At 41.4% G+C, this 12,896-nt stretch overlaps 1 protein-coding gene across 2 annotated transcripts in view; it reads left to right on the top strand.

Annotated features, from left to right (window-relative positions):
* BTAF1 (B-TFIID TATA-box binding protein associated factor 1) overlaps positions 1 to 12,896 on the top strand; it is a 71,754-nt gene that overhangs the window by 31,461 nt on the left and 27,397 nt on the right. For both annotated transcript variants that reach the window (XM_066621901.1, XM_066621902.1), the window contains 11 exons: positions 218 to 342; positions 1,186 to 1,306; positions 1,513 to 1,617; positions 1,893 to 2,042; positions 3,573 to 3,715; positions 3,856 to 4,030; positions 4,881 to 5,084; positions 6,261 to 6,687; positions 9,579 to 9,769; positions 12,330 to 12,483; positions 12,565 to 12,674. In XM_066621901.1, the coding sequence (XP_066477998.1) occupies positions 218 to 342; positions 1,186 to 1,306; positions 1,513 to 1,617; positions 1,893 to 2,042; positions 3,573 to 3,715; positions 3,856 to 4,030; positions 4,881 to 5,084; positions 6,261 to 6,687; positions 9,579 to 9,769; positions 12,330 to 12,483; positions 12,565 to 12,674 (1,905 nt within the window). The remainder of the gene's footprint in view (positions 1 to 217; positions 343 to 1,185; positions 1,307 to 1,512; positions 1,618 to 1,892; positions 2,043 to 3,572; positions 3,716 to 3,855; positions 4,031 to 4,880; positions 5,085 to 6,260; positions 6,688 to 9,578; positions 9,770 to 12,329; positions 12,484 to 12,564; positions 12,675 to 12,896) is intronic.

Here is a 12,896-nt window from a genome sequence, read left to right as displayed (position 1 = left end):
GCTACAAGTAGAGATGTTTGTTTCTTTTGAACAAGATATGATTACAGCCTAAGTCTTACTCAACACAATGGGCTTACTTCTGAGTAAAATGAATAACAGTTTTCAAACACTTCTAGCCACAAAGAAGTGTGGCAGAAGAGGCATCTCTTCTTCCTTACTTCTTGTTGTCTTTGCGATAACACATTAACATAGCTACCATTTTGGAACTTATTTCTAGGTACCCTTTATTTTAAATATATTGTGGGATGCGCTCTTGGAATTGGATGACTTGACAGCTTCCACAAACAGTATCATGACCCTTCTTTCATCCCTTCTGACATATTCTCAGATTCAAAAATGCAGGTAATCAATAGAGAAGTTCTTCTACTTCTCAAAATGTCATTCTATATTTTTGTTGAGATGAGAAATTATGATGTATATTACCTTGGAATACATTTTAACAGGGCTTTTGTTTTGTTTGTAATTTGATTTAAACTTGGAATGTGCTGGGAGTCCTACAAGTGGTTAACGGAGAAGGTTAACAGCCCTATTCTATTCTCTCCCCCCCCCCCCCAGTGCATTCTCTCCAAAAGCAGACATGCTGTATCCTTTGGGGAGGCAGGGTGGATTGGGAATTTTCTGAGGCAAAAGGGTATTTAAATCCCCTTACACCTCCATAAGCCTCCCTCTCCACAATGGGTCTCCTTGAACCTGTGCTAGCAGTTTCACTAGCAGAAGTCTTAGGGAGTGAAAGGAGGCTGAGAGGCTGCAGAAAAGGGGGATTGGATCTGGTGCTGGATCCATCACCACCCTGCCCCCGATATGCCTTCTCCCCATCTACCTTATCTTTCTCGGCAGGTGGCTGAGGATCTGTTGGAATGGGTAGAAAAGACTCTGGCTTTCCCAGCAATGCACTATTCCTCACTCTGCTGGAGTACCTTTTAGAGCTAGTGCAGACTGCTTTACAGTAGACAGCAGCAACAGAATATGAGTTCCAGTGCCACCTGGGTCCAATAGGATTGAGCTGTAAGGGTACTAGAAAGTGACAGAGGCTGGAAATGTTAAGGATTGGCTGTTAGTACCTGTATCCTAATAATGGTACGGAGAATACATTCTTCTTCTTGGTGTGAACATGTAACTAATTCAGTTTCACATTTTTAGAGTTTGACTTCTTTTCTTACTTTTTCTTTGTTCACTCCACTTCAGTATTGAGCAATCCCTCACAGTTCTGGTACCACGTGTGTGGCCATTTTTACATCATACAATATCATCTGTTCGAAAAGCAGCATTGGAAACCCTGTTCACTCTACTGTTAACACAAGATCAGGTAAGAGCTAGTAATCTTCTAGTTATTTCAGGTAAATGGGAACAAATTTTTCTGCTGCTTTTCTTTGAAATCCAATGTTCATAAAACATTACAACTATCAAAATTAAAAATACAATTAAAGGCAAATTTCAATTAATATCTTGATACCTTACAGTAATCCTATATGCTGCCTTTCCCAGCTACTTTGGTTTGTTTTTTGTCTTTAGAACTCTGCAGCTTGGCTTACTCCCATTTTGCAAGACATGTTAAGACACATCTTTCAGTTCTGCATTTTAGAAAGTAATCAAGAAATTTTGGAATTAATTCATAAGGTATGTGTCACTTTGTAAATTAAAGCTTGCTAAGCCCTATTTATAAATCTGGTTGTGAACCATTTTTGTTTTGTAGTGCCCTGTGTATAAGTGTTGAATAATCATATTTTAATTTGGCTTGTATTATGTTCTGTCAAATGCTGTTCTGTAAAACTTGTAGGTGAGAATTGTGAGACTATTTTGTGTATGGCATCTTAAAGGAATTAATAACGGCACTTGTCATGAAAATTAAATATCTTTTAAATTGTGTATAAATGATTTTTGTTCTTTTGTAGGTGTGGCTGGAATTGTTAAGCAAGGCATCTCTACAATACGTGGTAGCAGCTGCATGTCCATGGATGGGAGCCTGGCTCTGTTTAATGATGCAGCCTTCTCATTTGCCTATTGATTTAAATATGTTGCTAGAAGTGAAAGCCAGATCAAAGGTCAGAAAAGAGAGTGACATAATTTGGGGAAAAAAAATACCATTTTGAATACGACAGAATAGAATGCTTGTAATGCCAGAAAAAGGGTGTACCGTCTCTGCTCAAGAGATTTCAGCGTGCAGTCCTAAGCAATCGGTGGCACAGTGGTTGCTGAAGTGGCTGAGGGTGCTGCAAACATGCTTTGCCCTGGCGGGGAGGCCTATGCTTCCACTGCATTCTGATCACAGACAAGGTGCTGCAGCACAGGGGTGTAGAGAGGATGGTGGGGAAGGTGTTTCTGGTGTGGGGAAGGCGGAACAAGGGCAGATCAGGCCTGGGAGGGTGTGGGATCAGCGGAGGCCTTATATGCAGTATCCTAACCCCCTTCACAGGCCTGGCAGCCTTACATGGGACCACCCAGACTTCCACCAGCTGAATTGCTGATAGAAGTCCAAGTAACCCCATAGGCAAGGTGTGGTATCTCCCCAATGATACCTCCTAACCTGTGTTGGATACAGCGCAGGCCATGTGGCCTGGCTGTACCAGCGCAGGCTAGATTTGGGCTGCCCTGAACAGTTTTGTACCAAATGTTCAGAGCCATAAGTGTTCTGATATGGCTGTAGCAATGTTTGTTTGGATTTCCCTTGAAATCTGCTAGTGCTTGAAACCCAGCACTGGTCCTTGTAGAAGCTGTTTGAGTAATTTTGGTACTTTCATGTAGGACTATGATACTCACTATTGTTTAGCAGAGGTATTCAATACCATGTGGCCTAATAGTATTTAAATCCAACTTAGCAGGTAAACCAGTTTCAAAGCTTCCAAGCTTATTGAACCCTCTTATTATCTATTTAGGCTTCTGGGTACTGTACTGTCTGATACTGTTAGGCTTGACCATACAGTTTTCTTCAGCTGTGTTGAAATGAATTGCCTTGAATAGAATTTTTTCCTTGTTAATAAAAAAAAGGTCATTTGCTACTATCTGTATACGCATTGGAAATAATCGCTTTGAGCACACTTTTGAGATTTGCTTATCTCTAAAGGATTTGAATGCTTTACATAGCTTTCATTAACTATTTTATGATGTAATAGTTTATATACACAAATCTACTACTGACTTTACACCATCTAACTAAATATGACTAGCATTCTTACCTTCTTGATGCTTTTTTTTTTTTTTTTTTGGAGCCTTACTAAATCCAGGTTGTAATTTAGTAAATCAGAGTTATCCAGCCTCATCCTAATAAATTTGCCAGAATCAAGTAACAATTGCTTATAAAGGTGTTTAAGGCAAAAATAAGTCCAGTTCTCTTGCGCGCAAAGTGAAACAGGGTGGAGTATTTCACTTGGTGCTCAAGAGCACACCATCATTTGAAGACATAAATTGGTGTAAGAAGAGAAATAAAGCTATATTGACAGAAACTGTAGCTCGTGACCCACCAGTTTGAGAACCAGAACACTATAACCACAACAATGTAATATTCCTAATGTATGTACCACATATTAAAAGAGTACTGTGTACTGAAAGCAAAATATTTCATATCTTATTCATAGGAAAAAGCAGGCAGCAAGGTGCGGCAAGGTCAAACTCAGACTAAGGAAGTAGTACAAGAGTACATTGCTGGTGCAGAAAGCATTTCAGAAGATTCTGCAACCAGAGATTACGTTGTTATGAGAGCCCGGATGATGGCAGCTAAGTAAGTTTATTGATAACCTTAAACAAATGTTTTTAAAAATATGAGTTTTTAGGAAAGGCCCTTACAGCCCAGCTGAAATTAGAATGTACAGAACACTGTTGCTCAGAATGTAATAAATGGATTGTTGGTTTTTGTTCCAGATTGCTTGGAGCACTTTGCTGCTGTATTTGTGATCAAAGTGTGAATGCCATTTCTCAAGAAATAAAGCCAGCTGAATCACTAGCCCAGCTATTGCTTTTCCACTTGAATTCCAAATCGGCTTTGCAGAGGTTTACTGTTGCATTAGTAATCTGTGAGTGGGCTGCTTTGCAGAAGGTAGGACTCTTATGGCAACACAAATTCATGGTTTTCAAAGTAAAACCATTTTTGTATCCATTAGATAAATGAAAAGTAGTAATTTTGTAACATGAAAACTAACTTTATGCTGTCAATACCTGACAATGTAAAAGTATTTTTAAATTGGAAAGATGAAACTGACAAAAGCTACTTAAGCACCTAGTAGAATTGACTGTTGTTGGAAAAGCAGCGAAAGCTGCTGAGAGTGAAGGTGGCCTTAGTATCTCAAATAAATCAATCTTTGGATGCTGAGTGTTCCTGTCTTGATTTTCATGTAAATGTATGGAATATTTGATTTCTTAAAATTTGAGCAGGAAATCTTTGAATTGCAATAGACATCAATCAGTTGAATCCTTTTGGATGTGTCCGTGTTTTTGTGATGTCAATTTCGTCTTTATTTAAAGTTGAAGGTAGCCTACATCTGGAGCTACATTTCATATTATGTGCCCTTAAGAGATTGGCAGCATCTCCTTTTAACCCTTCACACAACTCACAGAAGGCTTCAGGCCAAATCAGGACTGAGGGTGGTTGATGCCATTTTCCACCAGCAGAAGTCCACCTTTGGAAATGGCCACTTTAGGATGGGTGGTGATTTCTGATGGGAAAACAGCACAGAGTCGACTCTCCTCCCACCACCACCAAAATTCCGATTCTGATCACAGATTCCTGTGGCAGCTTTTTGCTTATGAGATGTTGCCAGGCTTGCCCATATATTTTAGAGATTCACTCTACATAATGTGCAGTTTAGCCTTGAATGTATAAAAATAGATCAGAACGAAAATGTATAAAAATTGACCTACAAATGACTGAACATCATATTTGTTTTCAGGAAAACAAAGCTGTGGCTCTTGCTGTCCAGTCACGCTTACTTGGAGTCCTTTCTGAGCATCTTTATTATGATGAAATTGCTGTTCCCTTCACACGAATGCAGAATGAATGTAAACAACTCATCTCCGCTTTCACTGATGCAAACATTGACATTGGCAGCAGAGTAAACTGCAGTGTGTTTACAATAGATCAAGCTAACGAATTGGTAAGTGAATCAATAAAAGAGTTGGTCTCTGATTTTTATGGTAAAGTGTGAGAGGTGAGAAAGTAGATCACTGCAGTTGTGCTAAGTATGTAGTCTGGACTCCAATTCACTAATGTCTTTTTAATCAATACCAATTTTTTTAATTGGTACTTTCTTTTTAATCAATACTTTGTAATATCAAATGGCTTATAAGGAAATACAGGTGCAGCCTATTTATCCAGATTTTTTTATCTTTGGATTTGTCTCAACGCGAATGGGGTGGGGGAACCGAAAGTCACACACACCTTTATCTCCTTTGCCCTGCACTGGCATCTCACTCTATTTCTAGGCAGCCCAAAACACTGCAGAAGGGCTCTGTCTCGCCCAGGCAGGGTAATAGCCCTGGAAGAGGTTCCCCTTGCAAAGGAACAATAACACTTCTGAGCCAGCGAAGAGGGGAAGGGGGGGCGAAAATCTCTGTAGCCAGAACACGTGCAGCAAGGTGGAGCGCTCTCTCTCTCTCTCTCTCTCTCTCTCTCTCTCTCTCTCTCAGGGGCAGGTGTGGTAGCAACAGAGGGGATTGCTTTAAAAAACCCAGGGAGTGTTTGCCAAATTTCCCCCCCCCATTGAGATGGTGCAGGCTCACAAGCAAACCCCCCCCCCCATGGTGCAGGCTATCACAGACACAAGCAAGCCTTCCCACCAAGCAAAGCATGAGATTTAGCCTACAATCCTCTCCACACTTTCCTGGGAGTAAGCCCCATTGACTACAATGGGGCTTACTTCTGAGTAGAAACACATAGACCTGGACTCTTAAAAGATCAGCATCCCAGCTGTGAAAGAAACCAGACAGCACGCAAGGAGGAAGGCTGAGGGGAGGGGATTGCTAACAGCTGCCTTAGTTTTCTTCCATCCGGAAGTGTCAGGCTGCAGTGTATTTGCGTAACTCTATGGGATTGAGCACGACATGTTTTTTTTAATTGCACTGAGTCACGGAACAGAACTAATGTGGATTAATAGGCTCCACCTGTAGCACAAAATTATATATAAATGTTTATATAAAGTTCTGAGCTAGGGATCCTTTTTCTTACAGTGTATCAAGGATGTAGAATGCTTATTCCTCAGAAAATTTAAGCAATTGCTGAGCAATTAATCTTTGGTCAAAGTGCACAAGTTGACCTCATTTTGGTTTTTTAGGTCACTACTGTATTCACTGAAGTCACATCCTCGCTTAATTTAAATCCTAAAGTTTTACAGCAATTGGAAAGCAAGCGACAACAGGTCTTAATGACAGTGACAGAGACCAACCAAGAATGGCAGACGTTGCAGCTGAGAGTGCATACATTTACTGCTTGTGCTGTTGTGAACCTGGAACAACTTCCAGAAAAATTAAACCCTGTAATAAAGCCACTGATGGAGGCTGTGAAGAAGGAAGAGAATATGCTGGTGCAAAATCATGCAGCATTATGCATAGCTAAGTTACTTCGACAGTGTACAACAAGGGTTCCCTGTCCCAATTCAAAAATTATAAAAAATCTGTGCAACTCACTTTGTGTGGATCCGCATCTTACTCCCTTAGCATCATGTCCTGCACAACCTCAGAACAGCCATGAAAACTCAAAAGGTACGTGTCATTTTCTCCCAGAGTGGGAGCTCTACTTTGAAGGGATTTGAGAAGGCCCTGTCCCAGGGCCTAGACAACAAATAAGGCACTTTGTAGTTTGGGCTCAGCCTTTATTGCCCAGGAATTCCCGAACTGCCTCAGGTTAATTCATTCTGGTGGGATTTAGACAAATTAACTCCCACCCGCCAATCTTGCCTCATTGTCTTGGAGTTCATGTGGATGATCCTGCTGCTCCCAGGTAAGCTCTCCTTGGATACTGGAGGCCCATGAGGTGAGATAGTATAGAGCAGTGGTTGCAACCCACCAGTTCATGTAAAGGGTTCCCCGTCCCCGGGTTCTCTATTGCTCTGATCGTTGATAAAAAGGGGGCTCAAAGCACTTCATAGTTGCGAAAGCAAAAAGGAAGTGCTTTGTGCTCGATTTTTTTTCAACATTCTAAGCAGAGGGCTACGCAGGGGTCCCTGCAATGTCCTGCAGTCACTTGTAAATAAAAGCACCCTCCTTCCACCCCCGTTAGCGACACAATACTGGGCAATTCCCCCCCCCCATGACTTACCCTGAGAGTAAAACTTCTGGGAAATTTGAGAACCACTGGTATAGAGTATTGCCTGGATCCAAGAGTGTCTCTGGTGCCAGTCTTCACTGAGGCCTACCCTGAGACCTGCCAGAGATGTGAAAGGAAGGGGTTGGTTTGCCATAGCATTGGAAGCTGTGGCTGGTATGCATTTTCCCAAGGAGGGGAGGGTTGATTAGCCCTAGAAGCAGCGTGACTGCCCCAAGTCACCGGCCATCTTGGGTTTCACCCCCCTTTCTGATTTGGCATAATCTTTGTGGGGTCCCCAGTCCTTTTCCATATCCTGCACGTCTCTCCATCTCTTCTGTCTCCTTCCTTCCAGCTACATCTCTCCTTCTCCTTCCCTTATCTCCATAGCTTTACCTCTGATCCCTCTATCCTTCTCTCTCCACTTCCTTCTCCCTTGCTCTGTTTCTTTCATCTTGTATTCACTTTCTCTTGCCCCCTTTCCCCTCACTCTTTCCTCCATCCCTCTGTGTCCTTTCCTCTCTTTCCTCCATGTACCACTTTATTGGCTTTTAGGAGCCAAATACCAGCCCAACAGTTCTTCATGCACCTGTTCACTGTCAGCAGCAGAGTTTGCTGAGGGGAGGGGGGCTGAGAGATGTAGTGATAACTGATGATGATGGTGGTCATTATGTAGCTTCCTAGCTTGTCAGTAGTGGCAGTGTCCATCCAGTCCCTGCTCTCAGCCAGCCAGCTGTGCATGTTTCACAATCCTGAAGACTGAATGCGTGTGCTGGCTTCAGTTTTCACCTCCTATGCAATCTTTGGAACCTGAAGTGTTGTGTGTTGGCATCCTTCAGTCTCGGAAGACTATGATGTCACGCTCTGAATGGTGGTTCTGGAACAGAGTGTCCTCTCCAGTGCGCGAAGCCTGGGTAAAGTAGGTATGGAGGATAGGCTCTTACCCATGCAGCAAATCCCCCCTCTCCACGTCGCTGAAATGGTCCAATGGAAAGGCAGAGGCCAATACGGTTGGTTCCAGCAGCGTCGCAGGAGTTGCCAGAACGTGACTGTGTTCAGCCATGAACTGCCTCAGGGACTCCGGCTCCAGATTTTTCCTCGAGGTTGACTCCTGAAGCCTTTTCCATAACTGGATGTAGCCACAAGGCAGTGGAGGTTTGGGATCAGAGTTTTCCTTCTCTCAGATGAGCTGCCTTCCCAGGCTATCGAGTCCCATCTACCCGGTGGCTGTTTAGTCGCCTCTTACGACAAGTACAGCCAAACTGAGGGCCTATTCTTATCCCCAGCCCCCAGGGGGAGGAACCTGAAGTAAGGTTAGGTTATTTATCAAGTTAATAGCAGAATAGTTCAGAGGGGGCCTGTGTAGAAATGGCTGCCCAAAAAGGAGTCTGGGGAATTTCTTGTTGAATAACCTGTGACCATCCTCTTGGTTGCAGTTATTACCAACTGGCACTGAAATTCATAATTGCCCAGGAATCCTTCATGGATGCTTTTTGAGTGCTATATTTGAAATCTAGTTCTTGGATCACAAGAATAGGAGAGTATTAGAGGAACTCTAAACATCTTTTGTTTAAATCCATTGGGTACTGCCAGCTAGCCACTGATATATTTGTACTTCCAACATTTAAAGAACGTTATCTTTTTAATGACAACCATCTAAAAAGAGAAACTGCTTCACTATTTTCAGATTTTGGTGCTTAAAGCTTCATATAGGAATGGGAATCTTTTTGGAACTGATCTTGGGAAAGCCCCTGGTTTTGATCACATGATGGCCTGTGTAGCAGTTTACTTTCTTCCCATGATTCTTGGGAGATCTCTTAATCATTTGAACACAGGAATTTGTCTGTGGTAGATTAGAGCTTCCTTTAAAGTGTTAGGGAGATTCTGTGCTCAAATAATCAGATTCAAAAAAACATTGCTTGAGTTCCCCACAGTAACATGTATGGTAGCAAGTGAGTATATGAACTAGAGTCCCTCTTCTGAGCACTGCTCCAGAGGGGCAGGGGGTGCAGAGGATTAATTTCCAAATAGACATTTTTTCCAGTTAACACTTTATTTCTCTCTAGGAATAATTTGCATCATGCTAACTTGCCTTCCCCATCAGTATATCGCTCTGTTGTAAAATCGTGCACAGATGGTTCTAGTGAGCTGCTGTTTTTTTATTTCTTTCTGTATTTCAGTTTCCGCATGTATTAGAGAACTGATATTTCAGTCTATCTGCTCTCCTTCCTTCCTTCCTTCCTTCCTGTTCTTTTCTAAGCCTCCCATTGCTGACCTTAGAACCAGCAGTATCTATCAACCAATTGCTGCCTAGTTTTCCAAGTATTTTACCACCTTTTATTTGTTGTAGGTTCCAGTTCTGAAAGAGATGGGATGCATCATACAGTCACCAAACATAGGGGTATAATCACATTATATAGGCATCAAAAAGCTGCATTTGCCATCACAAGCAGACGAGGTCCAACACCAAAAAACCCCAAAAACCCAGTTGGAGACTTGCCTACAAGCAGTAGTGGAAGCATAACCACAGAGTTTGATGAGGTGAGTATAATCCTATTCAGTTTTTAGTTTTACAAATAGAATTGTGTTATTCCATTATAGGGATGTATGATCTGATGGTTTTGCTTAGACCAGTTGTTCCCAAATTTTGGGCATCGGGACCCACCTAAAAAAATTTCACTTACCAACCACTCAAGCCTCTGTGGCTATAATGATGATTGGGCAGCAATGCTCCCCCTCCCGAAGTAGCAGGTGGTTTAACCTTTGATGCATGTAGCCTAATCTACCCTTTCAGTTTCGCAAACCACCAAAAATTGGGTTGTGAACCACGGTCCCACAGTTTGGGAACAGCCAGCTTAGACAGAACAAATATTGCATTATGGGAGTAATAAAAAGTACAGGTGTGCTCTAGTATCTGCAGGGGTTTCAGAACCCTCCACTGTTAACTGAAACTGTGAATACTAGGGAGCGCCCCCCTACATACACTCCCTCTGAGAGCTCTGCTTCCCTCATCTCTGGAGGGTCCTCTGAGCCCAGCAGAGACTCAGACTGAACCCAACAGTGTAAAAAAAAATGCTACTTCTGGTTTCTTCATGAAACCAGAAGTGACATTTTTAATACCATATAACAGTGATTCTCAACCAGTGGTACTTGAGGTGGTTTCTGGTGGTACTCACTGGACCCCTGCTGTCTGGCAGAGAGACCAGGAATGTGACGCAACAGTCAGTGGTGGAAGTTTGGCTCAGTGGACAGAGCTCCAAAGTATGCTTTACCATGCTCAAAAAAGCCCTCCTGTCCACCCTCTTACTGGTATTGGTCGCATCACATTTGGCCAACCCAGAAGTAACTGGCAATGATGTCATCACCAGTTACTTTCAGTAGTACTTTGAATAGATGAACAATGTGAAGTTGTACAGTGGAGGACAAACATTGAGAAACACTGCCTTATAAGGCATTAGGAGGCCTGGGGAAGCCTTTTGTGCCTCCTAGGGGATTAAAATTTCTAGTTTTGCAGATAATAATAATAATAATAATAATAATAATAATAATAATAATAATAATAATAATAATAATAATAATAATAACTTTATTTTTTACCCCGCCTTTCTCCCCGAAGGGACTCAAGGCGGCTTACAACATATTAAAAACATAATTTAAAAACAAATAAAAACATATTAACACATCATAAAAAAACAGCAGTCAGAGTAAAAAAAATAGGTAAAAAGAGCATAGAGCAGCAGCAAGTCATAAAAGAATCAGGCTTGTAAAAAATATTAAAAGATGTTAAAAGGCCGAGAACTCAGAAGGCCTGTTTAAACAGAAGGGTCTTCAGGCCTTGCCGAAAGGTCTCAAGAGAGGGAGCCATTCTTAAGTCAAGGGGAAGGGAGTTCCATAGCATTGGTGCCACTACTGAGAAGGCCCTATTTCTTGCAGCCGCCCCACGTACCTCCCTAGGTGGCGGCACTTGTAAAAAAAAAAAGATAAACAGGAAGTAGCGTCTTTTTCTTTTTTTTTACTGCTGGGCTCAGTCTGAACCTCTGCTGGGCTCAGAGGATTTCCCGGAGGCATGGGAAGCAAAGCTCCCAGAGAGAGCACACAGGTTCTGTGAACCTGATCCACGGATACGTGAATCAGTGGATATGGGGCCCCCTCTGTATATAAAATCATCATGGGGCAAAAAGGCTCACAAAGAATGTAATATAATATGATATAAGGTTGTATAATATATGTATTTATATGCACGCATGTATAAATACACTTATATTGGTTTGTTTTCTAGGCTTATTCTTTGTACGGTATTTGCATGGAGATGTTATTTATCAAATATCTATGCCTAATAAAGGTTTGAGTTGAAGAGAATGTTTTTATAGCTGAAGAGTGAGTGTGTGTGTGTGTGTGTGTGAGAGAGAGAGAGAGAGAGAGAGAGAGAGAAGTTAATTTCTTTATTGGCCAGACCTGCTGCAGGCTGATCTTTTTTTTCTCTCTCTCAGTACCACACTGTTAAAAGAAAAACATGACATTTACCAACTTTGTGTTGGTTCCTTCCAGAACAATTCCTGGTTCCTATGCCAGAACAATTTAAGAGGATTAAAAGCAGAGGGTGATGCTGTTGGCAGCACTTTTCTGAACCCTGTTTACCTGATTCCTTTTTAATTTGGAGGCCTGTTTCACAGCTGTATGTATAATTTGATGGGCTAGTGAGATGAGTTTAAAGTGTTAATTAGCTTTGTTTTTAAAAGCATTGTGATATGAAAGATCTACAGTACATATTCGCCTATAAGGTGAGAAATTTTTGCCTTTCTGAAAAAAGCAGCTTCCTTGTGCTTCCTTCCTTTGCTGGGCCTCATAACTAAGCCCTTCAAGCCTTGAGGCTATTCATTAGGACTGCCTCATCATGAGAAATGGACTGAGCTTTTTGCAAATATTTCTTTCTAGGTCACCTTTTTGAAAAGTCTCATAAAGCTAGGTGCGTCCCAATAGGATGTCATTTTAAAAAGTGAGTCCCAGTGCTAAAAGGTTTAAGTATTAGATAGAAATGCACTTCATTTTGCTTCATACCTTATCTCCTTAAATTTTTATTAATCCTTCTATTTAATTCTAGGCTCAGAAGCCCTACATTGTGCAGCGAAGAGGAGCAGAATTTGCTTTATCTACTATTGCTAAACATTTTGGTGGTGAAATGGCGGTGGGTTTGCCGCATCTCTGGGATGCTATGGTTGGTTCCTTAAGGAACAGTATTGATATAAATAATTTTGGTATGTATAATTCTCCAGTTATGACTTATCCTACAAGTTGAAATATACATGTTCTTTCATAAGAGATATGTTTCCTAATAGATCGAAAGTTGCTCTTGGAAAAGGGAGATGGCTCAGCCCAGGAACTGGTGAACTCTCTTCAAGTTTTTGAAACAACAGCAGCTTCTATGGATGTCCAGCTTCATCCTTTGGTAATTAGACTGTTTAGGAATTGTATTCAAACACAACTTATGCGGAATTTAAAAATGGAAGTCATTGATGTAGACGTTCAAGATAATGATGACTTTTTCACATTTATAAAATAAGAAAAATATCTATAATTAGTCCGCAAGTCGAGCTGTTGCAAAAGATTATATAAGTATTGTGTTGAAATGAGTGATATTTTTAGATTTTTTTTAACAAAATACTTAACA

This window comes from Tiliqua scincoides, chromosome 3 (genome assembly GCF_035046505.1).
Source record: "Tiliqua scincoides isolate rTilSci1 chromosome 3, rTilSci1.hap2, whole genome shotgun sequence".
NCBI classification, from domain to species: domain Eukaryota; kingdom Metazoa; phylum Chordata; class Lepidosauria; order Squamata; family Scincidae; genus Tiliqua; species Tiliqua scincoides.
Note: the sequence above shows the minus strand (reverse complement) of the source record. Positions and strands in the feature narration are given on the sequence as shown.